We start from the raw sequence: 21,092 nt of genomic DNA on the forward strand, positions 1-21,092 counted from the left end.
CTAGTACTGGTGATCTATCTTGGTGCAAACTAGTGCTGGTGATCTGTCCAGTTGCAAACTAGTGCTGGTGATCTGCCAAGGTGCAAAATAGTGCTGGTGATTTACCCAGGTGCAAACTAGAGCTGGTGATCTGCCCAGGTGCAAACTAGTGCTGTGATCTGCCCAGGTGCAAACTAGTGCATGTGATCTGTCCAGTTGCAAATTATTGTTGATGATCTGCCCAGTCGCAAACCAGTGCTGGTGATCTGTCCAGTTGCAAACTAGTGCTGGTGATCTGCCCAGGTGGAAACTAGTGCATGTGATCTGTCCAGTTGCAAATTATTGTTGATGATCTGCCCAGTCGCAAACCAGTGCTGGTGATCTGTCCAGTTGCAAACTAGTGCTGGTGATCTGCCCAGGTGCAAACTAGTGCATGTGATCTGTCCAGTTGCAAATTATTGTTGATGATCTGCCCAGTCGCAAACCAGTGCTGGTGATCTGTCCAGTTGCAAATTATTGTTGATGATCTGTCCAGTTGCAAACCAGTGCTGGTGAACTGTCCAGGTAGAAACTAGGGCTTCTGGTGATCTTTCCAGGTGTAAACTAGTGCTGGTGATCTCCCCAAGTGTAGATTAGCGCTGAATAGCCCCCAAGATAGCCAACTGTTTATTGTGTGGTGTATTTGTTATTTTGTTTGGATAGTTATATTCCATTTATCAGAACAATAAACTTCTATGTTTCTTAGATCATAATATTTTTCATGTTCTTGTTCCACATCACTTATCGGAATTTCACACATCGTCACAATTTGTGTTTGTATAAATCCACTGTCATTGCTAAGGTTTTGGAACTCCATTGCGTACTTCAATACCTAGCACCATAACATAGGTGGCGAATGTGTCTGTAAGTACTACAGAGGAAATTAGACAGATTGGATCTATCTACTTGCTGAATGTATATCTCATTCTGTGACATGATCTGAAACATTTATAGTATGTGTACACATGTCTACAGGTCACAGCAGGGCAGGGCCAATACGTTTGAGATTCTGTCACCAAGTATCATTACAACTACAGATCACTGAAACAGTCCAAACTTATACAGAAAAAAAAAAGAAATTAAGATGTGAAGGCACTTAATATCAAGAAAGGTCTGAATAAGATTGTAACAAGACATATTGTTGTATCAAGGCCTAAGGAGACGACCATTCTTTATTAGTATATTTTGTACCGTAGAGGGCATGATAAAGTAATGTAATAGATAGTATAATAGCTTGCAGCAGTCATGTTCTTGCTTGATTGTTTTTGACACGAGGCCTCAGAGACCAGTGACAAATTATCTAGTTACCAGTTTATAGTGACCAGGGAAAGAACACCTGGGGTCTGGTGGTTGATTGATACTGATGTTACTAAAATGAATGTGATTGGGTGTGACTTTGATTTCATCAAATTGGCAATTAGAAATAACAAGAGGGACTTAGTTGACTACATAGAAATACGTGATAATTAATATCAAAATTTACAACATTTGTTTCAGGCTGTTATCAGAGAACAACAGAAATCTACAGAGCTTCAAAGATTACAAGATGTCTTAAATAAACTTATCAATGAAGCAGGAGTCAGAACAAAACAAGAGGTAAATATAAAGTCACATTTTAGTCTTTGTAATTTGTGAACTATTGTAATTTGTAAACTATTGTAATTTGTAAACTATTGTAATTTGTGAAGTATATGTATGTGTGTGTGTATGTGTATGTATGTATGTAAGTATGTGTGTGTGTATGTATGTGTGTGTGTATATGTATGTATGTATGTATGTATGTGTGTGTACGTGTGTGTGTATGTATGTATGTGTGTGTATGTGTGTGTATGTGTGTGTATGTATGTATGTATGTATGTATGTGTGTGTATGTGTGTATGTATGTATGTATGTATGTATGTATGTATGTATGTGTGTGTGTATGTATGTATGTATGTATATGTGTGTGTGTGTGTGTGTGTGTGTGTGTGTGTGTGTGTGTGTGTGTGTGTGTGTGTGTGTGTGTGTGTGTGTGTCATACAAAATTATCTCCAAGTCATCAACACTGGTCGAGAATAGTAATGAGAATATATAAGAATTTGATAATCTAAAACTGCTGCAAGTCTTTAACTCTGCTTGATGCTAAAACTTGAAAAAAAATAGACAATCCTTTAGATAGATTTATTTAAACAATTTGTTGTTTTTAGCTTTATTATATTGTTTTACCATGCTTTTAAATTTATTGTATGTACAGAGCTTTTGAATATTAATAAATAGAAAAGCTGCTTTAGAAAATAAATAAACTTTAAACTTTATGATAATCAATTCCATCCAATGTAATACTGTGTTTTATTTCATTAGGTTGAAAATGTAAGGAAGCAATACAATAACAACATAGCTAAGTTGATGGATGAAATACATGCATTAGAAATGGTAAGTTGTTTTTGTTTGAAGAGATGGGTTAGACATTGGAAATGGTAAGTTGTTTTTGTTTGACTAGATAGGTTAGACATTGGAAATGGTAAGTTGTTTTTGTTTGAAGAGATAGATTAGACATTGGAAATGGTAAGTTGTTTTTGTTTGACTAGATAGGTTAGACATTAGAAATGGTAAGTTGTTTGTGTTTGACTAGATAGGTTAGACATTAGAAATGGTAAGTTGTTTGTGTTTGACTAGATAGATTAGACAGAAATGGTAAGTTGTTTTTGTTTGAAGAGATAGATTAGACAGAAATGGTAGGTTGTTTTTGTTTGACTAGATAGATTAGACAGAAATGGTAGGTTGTTTGTGTTTGACTAGATAGGTTAGACATAAATGGTAGGTTGTTTGTGTTTGACTAGATAGGTTAGACAGAAATGGTAAGTTGTTTTTGTTTGACTAGATAGATTAGACAGAAATGGTAGGTTGTTTTTGTTTGACTAGATAGGTTAGACATAAATGGTAGGTTGTTTGTGTTTGACTAGATAGGTTAGACATTAGAAATGGTAAGTTGTTTTTGTTTGACTAGATAGGTTAGACATTAGAAATGGTAAGTTGTTTTTGTTTGACTAGATAGGTTAGACATTGGAAATGGTAAGTTGTTTGTGTTTGACTAGATAGATTAGACAGAAATGGTAAGTTGTTTTTGTTTGACTAGATAGGTTAGACAGAAATGGTAGGTTGTTTTTGTTTGACTAGATAGGTTAGACAGAAATGGTAAGTTGTTTTTGTTTGACTAGATAGGTTAGACAGAAATGGTAGGTTGTTTTTGTTTGACTAGATAGATTAGACAGAAATGGTAAGTTGTTTTTGTTTGACTAGATAGGTTAGACAGAAATGGTAAGTTGTTTGTGTTTGACTAGATAGGTTAGACAGAAATGGTAAGTTGTTTTTGTTTGACTAGATAGATTTGACAGAAATGGTAAGTTGTTTTTGTTTGACTAGATAGGTTAGACATTAGAAATGGTAAGTTGTTTTTGATGGGTTAGAAATGTGCAAATAAAAAGTTCAAAGTCGATCTTGTCCAAAACACTTATACAATATTCAGGAACTCACGAGGCAAATAAAATGGACGTAGTGACAGTGTTAACAGTTCAAGATTGGGATTGCACACTCAGGTTCATACACATATCTGACAAAGTGTCTTGTTCGTCCATCTGTCTAACTGTCTATCTGTCCATCTGTCTAACTGTCTATCTGTGAGTGACTTAAAGTGAATTTGGTAGGGATGTTGATTTCAGTCTCTAGTTAGGATACTGTTCAAGGACAAATATACATATCTGCCTAGCAACAAGACCACGCCCATAATGACAAGCAATTGGCGTTGCATATTGCAAAAGTAAGAACAGAAATGGGTAGGCAAATGAATAAGCATTCAAATATAGTATGCAAATATGTCTAGCAACAGGACCATGTCCATAGCAACAGCCAAATGGCGTTTCATACTGCAAAAGTAACCACAGGAGTGGGTAGGCAAATGAATAAACATTCAAAAAAAGTGTATAAATATGCTTAGCAACAAGACCACGCCAATAGAAACAGCCAAATGCGTGTATAATTTACAAAGATAATGACTTTGTTGGACAGGCAAAGCACAAGTGAATAAATATTCACAAATGTTTACAAATATGCCTAGCAACAAAACCACACCCATAGTAACAATCAAATAATAGTGCATATTGCATGGGTAACAAATATGGATTGGCATTTGGATAAACTTTTTTTTTGAATATCAAATATTTTACAGTTGTGCTACAACGCCATTGGCACTATTTTTTGCTCTGCTGTCAGTAAAAGCTGTGTGGAGCTGTAAGGGTTAGGTTGATTCTCTCTGTCATCTGTCTAGTACGTCTGTCTTGTCTCTCTTTTCTACTTTAATCTTCCCCTCTAAAACTGCATGGCCAATTGACCTGAAATTTGGTGTGTAGGTGTCATTTTAATGAGCAGATATAAGTTTGTTCAAGACAAGTTCATTTGTTGTATTTTTATACAAATAAGGTCTAAAAATAGAATTTTTGGTAAAAATGCTTCAAAAATCTTCTCCAAAATTACTTGTCCAATTAAGTTGAAATCTGTTGTGTGTGTATGTGTCTTGGGATGAGTAGATAGAAGTTTGTTCAAGACAAATTGACTGGGTCATTAACATGCAAATTAGGTCTAAAAATAGAATTTTTGGTAAAAATGCTTCAAAAATCTCCAAAATTACTTGTCCAATTCAGTTGAAATCTGTTGTGTGTGTATGTGTCTTGGGATGAGTAGATAGAAGTTTGTTCAAGATAAATTGACTGGGTCACTAACATACAAATTAGCTCTAAAAATAGAATTTTTGGTAAAAATGCTTTAAAATCTTCTCAAAAACTACTGGGCCAATTGAATTGAAATTTCTGTGTAGGTGTCGGGATTAGCAGATATAAGTTTGTTCAAGACAGGTTGATTGGGTTATTAATATGCAAATTAGGGGTAAAAATAGAATGTTCTGTAAAACGGTTACTATAATATAAAAGTACACTATTTTACCTACTTTCTGTGTGAAATGTATTCTATAGTGTGTGAGTCACCATATGAAACCACTAACCACTTTATTACTTTGCTAAAACAAAAGTGCATAGTGAAAGAGCTGAACAGTAGAACCACTCTACACATATTTAAAAAAACAAAAAAGACCAAAAAAACAATGGAGCTTGTTAATCTTCAAATATCTGATGTAAATTGAGTCTTGTTGAAGTGTCACACACTGTACTTCAACAAAAGATGATAAAAAATATTTCATGTATACTAGTAAGAATCGATTCTAAGATTATATGATATATCCCTGCAGGCTTGGTATTGATGTTAGTCTTTGTAAATGTCACACACTGTACTTCAACAAAAGATAATAAAAACATTTCATGTATATTAGTAAGAATCGATTCTAAGATTATATGATATATCCCTGCAGGCTTGGTATTGATGTTAGTCTTTGTAAATGTCACACACTGTACTTCAACAAAAGATAATAAAAACATTTCATGTATATTAGTAAGAATCAATTCTAAGATTATATGATATATCCCTGCAGGCTTGGTATTGATGTTAGTCTTTGTAAATGTCACAAATCAGTAATATTGATCATTTTAAGACATAGTACAGCATATATCTATATGATATGAATTAGAACGCTTTACCCTTTGGCTATTAATTTCTCTAGACCGGAGGTTGTGGAAGTCGACATTTGTATGGTAGCCCTGCATAGGAGCCTGATAGATGCATGAATGTATCTCGTTAAAGTCTAGAAGAAAATAAAGGTTACCATGCAATTTTCTAAAATACAGAACAAATTAATGTCAAACTAAGAATTTATTCTTACTGAAATACTGAACACTTTTGTAACGCTGGGAAAATAATATATTGAGAATTTCCTTGAAAACAAGGCAGTGGCAATATAGATTTATTGATGGTTTTAAAAGGAACACAAGCCAACTTTCAAATGGCAAGTTTTTTTTTTACCTTCTGTAAGGGAAGGTTATAATTTAGGGATGACTGTGTGTGTGTGTGTCTGTCTGTCATCAGTTTCTAAAAAATGTGTGACTCAATTCAAACCAAATTTGGTGCACATGTTCCTTAGGGTAATGGCTAGAACTGATCAGGTTTTGGTAAACATCCATGAATTTTAATGAAGGATTTGCATGATTAATGGTTTCGGTTAGGCTATATCTTAAGAATGCATGCTTCAAAGTCAATATAATTTGGTACATACATTGATGATAGCAAAGACTCAGTGTGCATGTGTCATATAAAGTTTGATAAATATATATACCTTGTAGTTTTAATGACTCATTTGCATAATTAGTGATGTTAAGTAATTAGGCTACTGGTATATCTTAAGAATGCACATTTCAAAGTGAATATAATTGGGTACACGTCCTGAAAAACTTGTTGATGTAGCTTTTAGTTTTAAGCAGTCATTTGCATAATTAATGGAATTCAGTAATTAGGCTAAATCTCAAGAATGCTTGTTTCAAATTCGATATAATTTAGTACATACACATGTACATCAACCATAACAAAATGCACAGCTTCTGAAAAGTTGTGTGATGCAGTTTTTACTTTTAATGACTCATTTGCATAAATAATGATTTTCAGTAACTAGGTTATAATATGATCAAAATGCATACTTCATATTCAATTAAATTTGGTACATACTTCAAACATAACTAATCGCATATGTTCTGTTGCATTCAAACAATTATTGTGTGTAAGAGCTAAAATCTGAAGACTTTGCCCTTATAGAAGGCATTTTAGTGTATATCTGATAGTGATTTAAGATTCTTTGATCTACTAAAAAGTACTCCTCATTCCTTAAATGGAGAATGACTTTAATTTTGTAAACAATATAAACTATGTCTTCGTATGTGATCCCCAGCCCTACTAAAATGATCACATACTGGCCTACTACTGTTTATTGGGGGGGGGGGGGAGATGTGAGGAATATGAATACTTCTTTCTCATAGCAAAAACTCAAAAAATGGGAATTTATCATGTCATGTAAGCACTACTGTATCTTTATCATGTGAGTGTGCTGTCTTGTGCTTTTTTACTTACGTATGTTACATGAATTTGAAAAATTATTTGCAGGAAAATGCTGAAAAACAGGCCCAGATGGAAAGAGCCATCAGAGAGAAAAGATCAGTAGAACAGGAACTAGAGAAGGTGAGATGAATTCCAATCATTCTAATGTATTTCATGAGTTTGAAGCGATACAAACTGAGTTTATAAGCTGTTTTACTGTAGGGTCTTATGATTTTACTGAGTGGTTTGCTGAAAATATACAACACTGATTAACACTGATCTAGTAGATTAAACGCAGAACTCCCGGTGACTGGCACCCTATTTTGCATATGACTGGCTGTATCTTGTGGAGATGGAGAACTTGTGGTTGAACATCACCAAAATATAAACATTCCCTATCTAGGCTTTTCACACATATCGGTGACATGCTAACAGCTTATCCTACTAATTACCATTACACAATAACAAAAGTTTATAACATAGAAGAAAAGGGGTTCAACTTCGACAATGAACTGTTCTCGCTTGCATTTTGGGACTTGTTTTACAGATTCCAATCATTCGTATCAAAGCCCTCCAATGCAAGGAGGTTTCTATAAAATGACTTTACCACGTGTCGAGTATCTGGTACAAGAAAACTATTGTATGTCGTACCATGGATGTATTACTATTAGTGTTTATTAGTGATCTCACTAATACATCCATGGTCATACTAAAGGGAGAGTAAAAGCTGATGAAGGCCCATATTTGCAGCTATCACGAACCCATGGTCGAAGATGTCTGCTATCTTGTTACCACATGGGAAAATATTTCTCTGCCAATAGACTCTCCTTATTCTAACTACAACAGAAATACACTGTATGACAGCACTGACTAGACTTGTACTTCCATCGGGAGCGCATTGTCATTGCGTAATATAGTCTTGACGATGTGATAATCCTTCAGAGTACCGAGTTCGAAGTGTTGCAACCACAGACAAGTAAAACATTATGCCTTGGTGAAGTCAAATTTCTGTAGCGACGGAACCCTACGGCATGATAATATTCACAGTAAATGTTGTTTGTTTAAAAGTTGCTGTTGACGTCTAGATTTTATCTACCTGTTCTTGAGTTTTAACTTTATGATATTGAAGTTTTTCAGCGAGACTGAATGTGGATGTGCTCGAAAAGTAATGGGGTGACTGGGGGAACCCATCTTGCTTTACACGTGCAAGTCAGATGGACTCACATAATTAATCTACAAATAAATGTAGCTAGTTCTAAACATCACCATATGATGTACAATTAGTGTTCGGTAGGATTGTTTTGTGTTTGGTTTACTCAAATATTTCATAGCAGATGACTGATGTGCAAGTGAAATTGAACATAGTATTGTGTCATTTCAGCAGTGTCGTGTTTGGAAGTATTGCGTGAACTTTGTGTACACAATTATTTTTGACTTTTTTCTGCCAGTGAATGTCTACACCACACTAATTCCTCTAAAAATTAACTCAACTATTATTCAAATAAAAGTAAAGACGATACAAGATTTGAAACATACTGATATTGTTACATGTGCAGTAACAGAAATGCACATAGTCACAAGTGCACAGATCACATACGATTTGCTAGCGAATAAAGTGCAAATTTGCTGCCATAACAACGAAAGGGCTACCGTGGGAAGTATTTTAGAAGATACCATTTGCTTGCTGTCTTGTTACGATTAGCAGGTTGTTCATCATTCCCATCACTCGTACATGGCTTACTAATACTAGCCTGAAAAGAAATGAGTTATTTGCCTTTTACTCATACTGAAACTGGTGGTTCTCCATTGTGTAGGCCATTGGCTGTACTTTGTCAAACCATCACGATTTGTGGAGAGACGTTGAACTAAAATCTTTAAAATCACCAATGTCATGGGAAACGGGATTAGCCAATGAAAAAACAGAAAATGGCAAAATTGTGTCGAAATCAAAGGCTTGCCGACATAGTCATCATGTACAACAACTTATCAAATTTGTGCTTCTCATGTGAACGGTCGTCCATTGTTATCTTAAGGAAGTGTCGATCAAATTAACGTCAACAACATTGTGTCGTCATATCATATGTTTGGAGTCAGTACATCAGTCCACAGTATGTCAGTCAGGATATTTAGTCTACAGTGCAACATATAAATTACTTGCCAGTGTGACTTTCAAAATTTGTCGGTAACAAATTATCGGCAACTGCCAAGGCTTGTTACATTATGAATAGTGGTTTAAAAAAATGAACACATACATCTATTCATTTATTTTTTATATATGATAGGATATTTCTATACATTTCAATCAATTTATTGTTCTTACACCCATGACACAACAAGCAGTCACCTCCTTCAGAAAATATGTACCCAAAATTTGTCACATAAGGCCTAGTAAAAAAAATATGTGGTTCAATCACGCTCAATTATAGAATAGGCTGGGTAGGCTCATCACCCACTTCGTTATCTTTCATTGAAGAAATCACATGCCGTTACATACGTAATAGAGTGTAGTGTTGTTTATTATATACATAGACCCTCATATTGCCAGGGTGTGACGTCAAAGTATAGTAATATGAAATCCATACATTTCATATTACTATACTTTGACATCACACTATAGTAATATGGTCGGAACTACTTTGAATTATTTGTAAAATCATCAACCTGTACAGTTACAATGTTGATGTTGTTTGAAAATATGGTTCCCATGCTATTCATGGATCATCGACCATCATCATCATCATCATCATCAGTATAAACAGTGAACAAATACACCTCTTTTGGACACATCTATCGCCTTTCGTACAGCCCACTAACGACTAACATACGTAGACATGCTAACATTAACATCGTAAAAAAGTTGTGATAGTTGCGCAACGCGGTGAAATTGTTGTCCGTTAAATTCAACTATTGATAGAATTTTTAACGTCTTTTGACGATGTGTTTTTGAAAATTTCACAATGTTTTCGACATTTTAACTTGCAATTGTTGATGTTTTTAGCGTATGACTCTGAGCCGAGTTCTATGCATAACCAGTGTAGTACTAGTAGGCATCCGTTGGTTAGCCAGTCTCTCGATATGTCTCATTTCTTCTGGTGAAAGTGTCTATATTTTATCAAAGAATTAATCACTGCTCTTGACAAACATCCTATCATTGGCAAAATGTTCCCTACCTGAAAGCCTGTGGTGTAATGTTACTGATCTCAACATATATGTTAGTAGTAGTAGCGATGGCAGCTGTCGCAATGGCGTCTACATTCTGAAATCTGAATGAACATAACAGCTGAGCGCTGTAGCCACATCATAAAATTAATGCACATTCAGCGTAAGTTTTGGAATATTTTAGTTTAAAATTGTCATTATAATAGAAAAAAATAGTGGGTGTATGTATATAATAAATAAATAATCTCCCAGTATTTCTCATTCGTGCTACATCATCTCAGACTCACGATTCCCCTGTGTCTGTATCCCTACTCGCCTATCGGCCTGGAGGGATACAGCCGACATAAGGGGAATCATTCGTCCTCAATGACGTAGCACGGAAGATTATATATAATTATATTTGTGTGCGATGAATCTCAACATGTTTAAATAGTGAACCCGTCTATAGCTATGTCCAAAGCTATGTCGGATGTTTTAAAACTCTGTCTGTCAGTCTCTCTTTCTCTGTCTGTCTGTTTGTTTGTCTGTCTCTCTCAGTGCTTGTCTATCTGCCTATTTGTCTCTGTTAAAGTTAAAAACTGCCAGACTGATTGCCTTGGCATTTGATGGGGATATTACTTTTGGTGTCTAGTTGGGATATTGTTCAAAGTAAAATGATCACAGCACAGGTGTGTGATTTGGGTAAAAAATGTGATTTTTGGTGGGAACGTTGTTACGAGTGTGTAGATTAAGAATTGTTCATGACATCATATGCAAATTAGGTCTAAAATTGTGTCTTTCTGGTCAAAAATCTTTAATTCCAAAAGTACTATTAAGCAGATTGGGCTGAGAGTTAATAAGGATACATCTGGGGATGTGTAGATGAAGGTGTACTAAAAACATGATGATCCTATCAGTGATATGCATATTACGTCTAAAATCTCAATTTTGATATATCTCAAAAACTACATGGTGAATGGGACTGAAACTTGGTGCGGCAGTTTCTGGAAGTGTTATTCTGCAGAATGATATTGTTCAAAACATTTTGACTCAACTGGTTCTAGCAACCTTAACCATGCCCCTAGCAACTGTCAAATGACAATATACATTGTACCGGGTATATCACAAAGATAACAACAGGGAAGGATAGGCAAGTGAATAAACATGTAAAAATGTATTCAGGTATGCCTAGCAACAAGACTACACCCATAGCAACAGCCAAATGATGATGTATATTTCAACGGTGAAAACTAACTGAATGGATAGGCAAGTGAAAAAAGATTCAAAAAATGTATGCAAGTATGCCTAGCAACAAGACCATGACAAAAATAACAACAGAGAGTAATAGACAAGTGGAGAGACATTCCAAATATGGACATACATATACTAGCATTAAGATCACATCCATAGCAATAGTGAAATGGGGATGTATATTGCAAAAATAACAACATGGATGGGTAGGCAAATGGATAAAGCTTCAGAAAATAGACATTTGTCATAAGATACTCAGCGCCCATACCAACAGTAAAATTATGGTGTGTATAAATATTATTAACAAATGATGCATGCATAAACATGCTACAGTGCCATTGGTGTTATTTTTTGATTTTAGCAAAGCCTAGTGAAAATGCTATATACATGTACATATATCCAGTGTAGTAATATATTTTATTAGCCAAACAGGCACTGATATCCACATAATGCAGAGGGTTAAGGAATGTTTGTCCGTCTGTCTGTCTGTCTGTCTGTCTGTCTGTCTGTCTGTCTGTATGTCTGTCTGTCTGCCTGTCTGTCTGTCTGTCTGTCTGTCTGTCTGTCTGTGTTTCTGTCAATTTGTCTGTCTGTCTGTCTGTCTGTCTGTCTGTCTGTCTGTCTGTCTATCTCTGTCTGTCTGTCTGTCTGTCTGTCTGTATGTCTGCCTGTCTGTCTGTCTGTCTGTCTGTCTGTCTGTGTTTCTGTCAATTTGTCTGTCTGTCTGTCTGTCTGTCTGTCTGTCTGTGTTTATTTGTCAGTGTTTGTGTCTGTAGTTAATTGGTTGGTTTGGTTATATCACAGGTGTTCAGGGAAGGACTTAGTCAGGCGGGAAGCAATGCATACCAAGATCTACAGACTAGATTGATAAATGCAGAGAGGGCAAAAGATGAAAGTGTGATGAGAGTTCAATCTCTAGAAAAGAAGATAAGAGCCATGGATCTAAGGTAAGATGTCAAGCTGTTTACTTCTATATTTACTTTCTAATTACTAGTACTGTTAGGTACTGTCCTGGGGGACTAGATGAATATCATTTTCCTAATTTCACATGGGACCAGATAAATCTTGTTGTCCTGAAATGTTATGGGTCAAAGATTATGTGTGAATAAAGTTTGGTTTTACAACATTACATGTTGAGTTGTCATCTTCTTTTTTCATGTTGTTAATTATTTTGTAATGTTTAAAGGTTTGCACCATATGAAGGTATTGTAATTAGTTACATGATGTCAAATAGGTTACATCACTAACAAAATACAGGCATTTAACATTAACATCTTATTTGTTTTGGCCCATTTTTACCTCCCGTAAGGAGTATTAAAATGGTGATGTATGTCTGGGTGTCTCTGTCTGTCCATCCATCCATCTGTGTGTGTGTGTGTGTGTGTCGTGTGTCTGTGTCTGTGTCATCATTTTCTTAAAAACGGCTGGCTCAATTATAATGAAATTTAGTACATATAATGTTAGGGGTAATGGCTAGAACCCATGATAATCTTTTCAGCGAGATCTGTTCATGTTAATAAGGGTAATTTGCATATCAATGAAATGGACTAATTAAGCAATATCTTGTTGATTGTTAATTAGATTCATGTGTAATTTGCTTGGCACATTGATAACGATAAGATATAGATTGAAAGATCAAAAAAAGTTAGGTCATAATATCTGTCTGACTTTCAAATCACAATTTAAACTAATGTAATTACTAGTATATGAATTTTAAGAGAAATCAGAAGGCTGCCCTCAGCAGTGTCTGTGTCATCATTATCTTAAAAACGGCTGGCTCAATTATAATGAAATTTAGTACATATAATGTTAGGGGTAATGGCTAGAACTGATGATAATCTTTTCAGCGAGATCTGTTCATGTTAATAAGGGTAATTTGCATAGAGCTGAGCGTTTCGATCAAACCAAATCTGAAATATTTGGTGAGTATACATATACTATATATTTAGATCTCCCTTTGGGACTAGTGGGTCAACATTTCAATTGAGTTTTAAAAAAAATCCCTGTACGATGTTCAAATCCATCAGAATGCAATGAAATTACTAGACACGCTGCCGTGGGTTATGTATGCACAAGCAGGCATCAATGATTTGATGGTACATTGTACATTTGTGAGATGATGGCAATGCTAGACTAAAATCGTTGAGACGGTGGCAACGCTAGACTAAAATCGTTGAGACGATGGCAACGCTAGACTAAAATCGTTGAGACGATGGCAACGCTAGACTAAAATCGTTGAGACGATGGCAATGCTAGACTAAAATCGTTGAGACGATGGCAACGCTAGACTAAAATCGTTGATTGGAACTATGATATAATACTGATGTCAATTAAAAACCGACACAATTGACAAACATAATTTTTCATGGTGGGGTGGGGGGGGGGGGGGGCACAAGTCCATTTAGTTTTGCATGTGTTAGAATTGCAGAAAGGATTTTTAATTGATCATAATAAAATTCATACAATGGAAGAATGACAGGCAGTGATATTTTAATGTCCTAACGTTACCAGAGATAGAATTAAAGCCAAATGGAAAGAAAGACAGATACATTGACGATAAACATGTATTCATTCAATTGCAATTAGGTTTATTGTGTTTCGATGCACAATATGTACAGTCTGTACTGGTGTCTGAGGAGTTTGTGAGCATGTGCAAACTCTTTGTACTGACATCGTTCATTTTCCCATTTCACAACAAGAAATTTCATTTTGAGGAGGGGGGGGGGGGTTCAACTAAAACAAAGAAATTACACTTGTCATTTGTCAGTTTTAAAGGTATATTTGGTAATTTTCTAAATATCATAATTTTGAGTTTACATTTTAACAAAGTAGTAGTTGTACATAATCATATACTTTCATATAATTAATATTCCAATGAAGGGTTACATCATCTATAATACCTATAGCTAAGACTTTTGCATTCCAACAATATGTAAGACCAAAAATCTAGTTTTGCCCTTACAAGTTACATTCAGTTTAAATCTGGTTTTCATTGTGAACACTTTGTGACTTGTTATGATACTGTATATGTCTGTTTTCCTCAAGGGACTGTGACTTGCCAAAACAACACTCTCTTGTTCTTAGCACAACACCGTAAAATCAGTTTATTGTACACCATATTTAGAAATCTTATGTTATAATGTTAGTGGTTTAGCTGAGATGTGTAATGCTGCAAAGGAAACGGTTTAACACAGTGTGAGCAGAGACCTAGTAGTCTTCCTTTGATTTGTGTAAATGAAATCACAGTTTTGTGTTACCATTGTGTTAGGAAGGTATTAACAAAGGAAGGAATTAACAAAGGAAGGAATTAACAAAGGAAGGAATTAACAAAGGAAGGAATTAACAAAGGAAGGTATTAACAAAGGAAGGTATTAACAAAGGAAGTCCATATAATGTTTTCCAGTTTCATCCTTTCTGTTATTGGGATTCCCACCAATAATTATTTGTAGTACAAAGTATAGATCAAATTTACTCACGTTTTACACCCCTTTTGTGCCATGGTTCTCAAATTGTAGGAAAACACTTCATATGTACTAAATGTAACATAAATTTAGCAATATGGTGATTATTTATAATAATTTGTCACTTGGCAGTCACAGTGAGGAGAAGGCACATAGTGGACACTCTATCAATCAACTAAAGAACAGATTAGAATCCATGTCTAAGGAAACTGAGGACATCTCTGAGGAGAGATTGCAACTACTTGAAGAAATTGATGATTGTAAGATGAGGGTGGTGGAAGCTGAGAAGAAGAAAGAAGCTTCACAGAGACAGTCTGAAAAGCAGGTAAGAACTTAGTTGGATATTACTATGACGACTAGATCACTGTAGAAAAGCTATAGCAGAAATAACTAAAACTAGTACTGTGATATGTTGACATTACATGTACAATGTAATCTATTAATCTGTGTGATAGAAACAACTAAAACTAGTACTGTGATATGTTGACATATAATCACACTCGCTATGGAATGGTTCAGTTGATGGAAAGACCTATGTAGTCAAGCTTCTAATACTCATTTTCAGGACTCCCAGTTATTACGTTACCAGGTGATTATGTGTCTAAATTACAAAGGCATTACTCAGACTGCTGTTGCTCATTTCATACAGCTACACACAGTATAAAGTTACACCACTACACACAGTATAAAGTTACACCACTACACACATTATAAAGTTACACCACTACACACAGTATAAAGTTACACCACTACACACATTAAATAAAAATGAATGCTTATTTGATCATTAGATTTAATGTAAGTGAATTACTGTATTCTGTTTTAACCTCTTGTTTGTCAAGTATATTTTGTTGTTGATCTTTATTTGTAACTTGTTTCTTCAGTTGACATCAATGGAGCAAGAAATGCATCTACTTCGTCAACAGTATGAAGCCAAGTTAGAAGGTCTTGAAGATAGTCATAGACAGTCATCTGTGGAATTAAAACAATTACTTGGATCACAACAAAGAATGTCTGCCAGGTATAGCTGACTCTCTTTACTAGTCTCATTGGGCAAAGGAGAGCCCATCCATCTATCTATCTATCTATTTGTCTGTCAGTCCATGTGTCCATCCATTAGCAGCCATATCTCAGACATCAGTGATTCAATTTCAACCAAACCTGGCTCAAATGTGAAACACTATAGGGTACATAGGCATGTTGCTTAATTTCTGACCTTGATCTTTATGGCCATATGTGGTAAAAATGCACATTTTGTCTTGTACCTCCAAACGTGTTTTACATACAGACGGCATTCAAGTACTAGTATCTCCACCACATTATCAATTGTGAACCTTCTAATGAGACTTTAACTTTGATCTTCTCCATCAAGTTGGAGGTCAAATAGCAGAAATTTGTAATTGTCGCTCAAGAAGTTGAATGTACGGAAACTCTATTCAAATGTCAACACTCATATCATCGGAGGGAAGTTTTTGTTGTTAGTCCGTCAACTTTTCTACTTTCATCTTCTCCTCTAAAACTGTATGATCAATTGAACTGAAATTTGGATTGTAGGTGTCATTTGGTGAGCAGATTGGGTCTAAAAGTAGAATTTTTGGTAAACATGTTTTTAAAATCTTCTCCAAAACTACTGAGCCAATATGGCGTATGCCGGTTATCGAACTTCCGGTTGTTTCGCAGGAAAGTATCGCGAGAGGGCGCACCATATCTGACAAAGTGAGGGCCAGAATTTTCGTCATGGCATCTAATAGTATGGCGATGTATGAAGCTGTCAACAAAATGGGCGTAAAAGAACTCTGTGCATTCATAAAAGAGTGGAAAATTACTACTTCTAAATCTACTAGATATCGCCAGAAATGCTGTCAACCTTGGTCTTGAAACACTAGAAAATGATAATTTTCTGAGAGAACGGAAGAGGAAACAAATAGTGGATGTCGGGCATCAAAAGATAGAACTAATCGACAGCGGAAACATTGAAAGTTGGACGGAGGACCTTCAAAATATACCCGATGTAGACATGATAAACATCTTTCTTTACCTTACTGGTGTCTGTTGCTGGACAAAAGAACGATTAGAAAATTACAAATCTGACAACAGCTTCCAATCTGATTAAAATCCGATGTAGATGTTGGCTAATCGTTCATTGCTATTTTACCTTCGTTATTATTTTGCCTGAATTGACCTTCATGGTACATGTTTACATTTTTTAGCCTGCCTGATCGCCTCCTCTACGATCAGGCTAACAAATTTAAACATGTACCAAGAAGGTCAATTCAGGCAAAATAACGAAATTTATTAAGAAATCATTGAAGTGTCTGCACCTATGTTTGTAGAAGTGTATGGTGTATTTCACCATCCTTTCTGTGATTTTCTATAAAAAAAAAAGTGATGTGGAAATGTTAGTGGAAGAAAGAGTGTATTCCATTCTGAATATTTACAATACTTTATTTTCAGATGGAGAGAAGAAACAAAGACAATCACTGAAAAGTATGAAGGCAAGATCCTTGAACTCAGGTAAAACAGCTCTTATAAATATTGTATTTAATATGTAAATCAATCACAGTGACTGATTTACAAAGGTTATAACACACACATCAAACAGTTCAAAGTTTTTTTAGCATTGAACTTTCATAATCTGTCTTGGTCGACGATCTTCATCAGAATGACAAATTCCATACTTACCAGTCATTATTTGTGTGTGTGTGTATTCTAGTGATATTAGAGAGTTTCGGCTACACGTTCAGCGTGTATGCGAACTCACAACTCACTCACGTTCACGTTCGCGTACCAGCTGTGACCTAATTTTGCTTTGGCTAGCTGTTTACGTGGAGGCGCTTCAGACATACATGTACTGTAATATAATAGATGGTTAAATAATGGTTAGCCTAAATATTACATTAATGTTTTGGTTATATGACATAAATAGCGCAATGACAATAACCGTATGGCTCGACATTATGACAAGACAAATAATTAAGCAGATATATTACTTGAATAATCTCGTATTTTGACAATAAAATCACCCTGTAGTATCTTGACGATTGCAGTGACAGTCATCATCATACATCGTGATTTCTGTGCAAAATCAGTTACGTGAAGGCAGCCACAGATTCAAGGCTGCATTTTAAATATTTTATCAAGGAAAACAAAATTACTGAGGTGTATTATGTTGTGAAGGGTCAACCTTGCTAAAAGCATCAACATTTTTTATTATATTAGTGATGATTTTACAAAAACATTTAAAAGAAATTTCACGTTGTTTACATACATATAAACAGCCGTCGCCACGTTCAAAATGCCTGCGAAATGTGTCAGTACACAGAGAAGTAGGTCAAAATTGCGACGTAGTAGCACAAAATTTCCTATGTCACACGTGCGCGTACACGTTGAACGTGTAGCTGAAACTCTCTATTATTACATTATTATGTACCAGAGCTTATTTACACTGTGTGTGTATGTGTGTATGTGTGTTTGTGTGTGTGTGTGTGTGTGTGTGTGTGTGTGTGTGTGTGTGTGTGTGTGTTTGTTTGTGTGTGTGTGTGTTTCTGTGTGTGTTTCTGTGTGTGTATGTGTCTGTGTGTGTGTATGTGTGTGTGTATGTATGTGTGTGTGTTTGTGTGTGTTTGTGTGTCACTGTGTGTGTATGTGTGTGTGTGTGTGTTTGTGTGTGTGTTTGTGTGTGTGTTTGTGTATGTGTGTGTGTGTGTGTGTGTGTGTGTGTGTGTGTGTGTGTGTGTGTGTGTGTGTGTGTGTGTTGTCTTATGCTGTAATGAAATAATAGAAAGAACAAAGAGGAGTTATGATTAGTATTCTTATTTATTTCATCAAAATAGAATCTAATTCTGTTTGTGTGGCCTGCTATTCATGCCGACACATATCTATCTTACTGTGAAGCCAAGAAAATTTGACAGATTTGTCAGCTCAGACTCTATTGAAAATATACTTCAAAATAACGCTTGGTTATGTTTGACTGGGCACCCTCTTTCACTGTGCCAGCCATTGGGTAAATACAAATATAGAAAGATTGGTGATACTATGAATGAATGGTTCATTTAACAATATCTGCAATCTCAAAGAGTGTACAGTCCTTTCCTCCTCCACCCTGCACTGCTTTCTTCATCAAAGTCCAAGTCTGAATCACATGATTGATAGACAGATTCATATATTGTCTGAATCACATGATTGATAGACAGATTCATATATTGTCTGAATCACATGATTGATAGACAGATTCATATATTGTCTGAATCACATGATTGATAGACAGATTCATATATTGTCTGTGTCACATGATTGAGACAGATTCATATTTTGTCTGTGTCACATGATTGATAGACAGATTCATATATTGTCTGTGTCACATGATTGATAGACAGGTTCATATATTGTCTGTGTCACATGATTGATAGACAGGTTCATATATTGTCTGCGTCACATGATTGATAGACAGATTCATATATTGTCTGTGTCACATGATTGATAGACAGATTCATATATTGTCTGTGTCACATGATTGATAGACAGATTCATATATTGTCTGTGTCACATGATTGATAGACAGATTCATATACTATCTGTGTCACATGATTAATAGACAGATTCATATATTGTCTGTGTCACATGATTGATAGACAGATTCATATATTGTCTGTGTGACATGATTGATAGACAGATTCATATATTGTCTGTGTCACATGATTGATAGACTGATTCATATATTGTCTGTGTCACATGATTGATAGACAGATTCATATATTGTCTGTGTCACATGATAGACAGATTCATATATTGTCTGTGTCAACAACAAATGAAGAACAGTAGGATTCAATGAATACTGTTTTATATCTATGGCTCCCAGAAAAGAAACAATTATTTCTGGTCAGCACACGTATCACTTAAGTACCCCCGAGTCAATCTTTTTGTGTGTGTTTGTCCAGCCCATGCATAAACCTCCCTTCAGTGAAGACAACTGCATGCAGAGCCAATTATGAGCCCATCTGCCCTACACACCGGTACACACTTGCTCTAAAGTAAAATAAAAAGAACAGTAACTGCCATAAATAGTAGATTAAGTGACATGTTTGTTGAGAATTAAAAAATCAAGAACATTTTAGACAAACTGTTCTGACCAGAAACAGTTTTTTTCTTCTTCTTGGCCTATTGTGTATTGTAGACAAAATCTTGAAAGTATCAACACATAATATTTGAGATGTAGAAGTAAGGAGTGCATTGCTCATACTGATTGTTAGAGGCCATTGTAACCAACTTTTATATCAAAGATACAACTGACTTCATCAATAAAATCAACAAACCAATTATAGAAATGACAGTGTTTATAGTAACATTAGATACTAGAAGCCATGCATACAAATATACTGATCACTAGAAGCCATTTCAGGGTAGGATGGATTGAATTGCAATAATCATAAAATGCCATAAGTTGTTGAATAATGTGAGACCAAATGTACCCAATATCATCAATGAATCTTTTCTAATTGTGTGGTTGAAACGGGTAGTTGGCTTGAATAGTTTTCTCTAGTTTTCCCATAGCGATGTTAGCATATGATGGGGCAACTTTGCTTCCCATGGCAGTGCTGTGTATCTTGAGGTAGTAGTTGCCGTTGAACTGGATATAATTCTTATTTAAAATGAATTCCAGCATATCTATTATGAAGTCAGGATTTGATGTGGTATGCTCTTGTATTGCGTCTTTCACTGTCTGGATGCCATAGTTGTTGGGGATAATAGTATATAGTGAAATTACATCCATAGTAACAAGCTTAGGGTCATCGAGTAAAGTGGTATTTTGGAGATCTTGTAGGTGATGAGTGGTGTCCTTTAGAATTGATGGCAGAGATTGTACTATAGGTTGTAGATAGAAGGCCAACATACTTGGCAAGTGGTGTAGTTAACAACTGGCATTGTGGAATAATAGGACGGAGAGATGTGTCTGTTTTGTGTATTTTGGGCAGTCCATAGAAGTAGCCTGGTTTTGGTTCTTTGGATAATAGTTTCATGGCTGTTTCTTGAGAAATCCAGTACTTCTGTTTTCATTTTGTAATTTTTTTCTTAAGTTCACCAAGATATTGGTCCATTGGGTCATGGTCCAGTTTTTTGTAGTACGTTTGGTGTTGTAGGAGATCTTTGCGTTTATTGATGTACCACTCCTTATCCATGACAACTATTCCACCACCTTTGTCGGCTGGTTTGATGACCAAG

The 21,092-nt window shown here is 35.4% G+C and overlaps 1 protein-coding gene across 2 annotated transcripts in view; it reads left to right on the forward strand.

Moving 5' to 3' along the window:
* LOC144438652 (sodium channel and clathrin linker 1-like) overlaps positions 1-21,092 on the forward strand; it is a 76,917-nt gene that overhangs the window by 33,744 nt on the left and 22,081 nt on the right. For both annotated transcript variants that reach the window (XM_078127794.1, XM_078127795.1), the window contains exons 13-19: positions 1,516-1,614; positions 2,359-2,430; positions 7,090-7,164; positions 12,217-12,359; positions 15,006-15,198; positions 15,758-15,894; positions 17,328-17,387. In XM_078127794.1, the coding sequence (XP_077983920.1) occupies positions 1,516-1,614; positions 2,359-2,430; positions 7,090-7,164; positions 12,217-12,359; positions 15,006-15,198; positions 15,758-15,894; positions 17,328-17,387 (779 nt within the window). The remainder of the gene's footprint in view (positions 1-1,515; positions 1,615-2,358; positions 2,431-7,089; positions 7,165-12,216; positions 12,360-15,005; positions 15,199-15,757; positions 15,895-17,327; positions 17,388-21,092) is intronic.

Source organism: Glandiceps talaboti, chromosome 8 (genome assembly GCF_964340395.1).
Source record: "Glandiceps talaboti chromosome 8, keGlaTala1.1, whole genome shotgun sequence".
Classification (NCBI taxonomy): domain Eukaryota; kingdom Metazoa; phylum Hemichordata; class Enteropneusta; family Spengelidae; genus Glandiceps; species Glandiceps talaboti.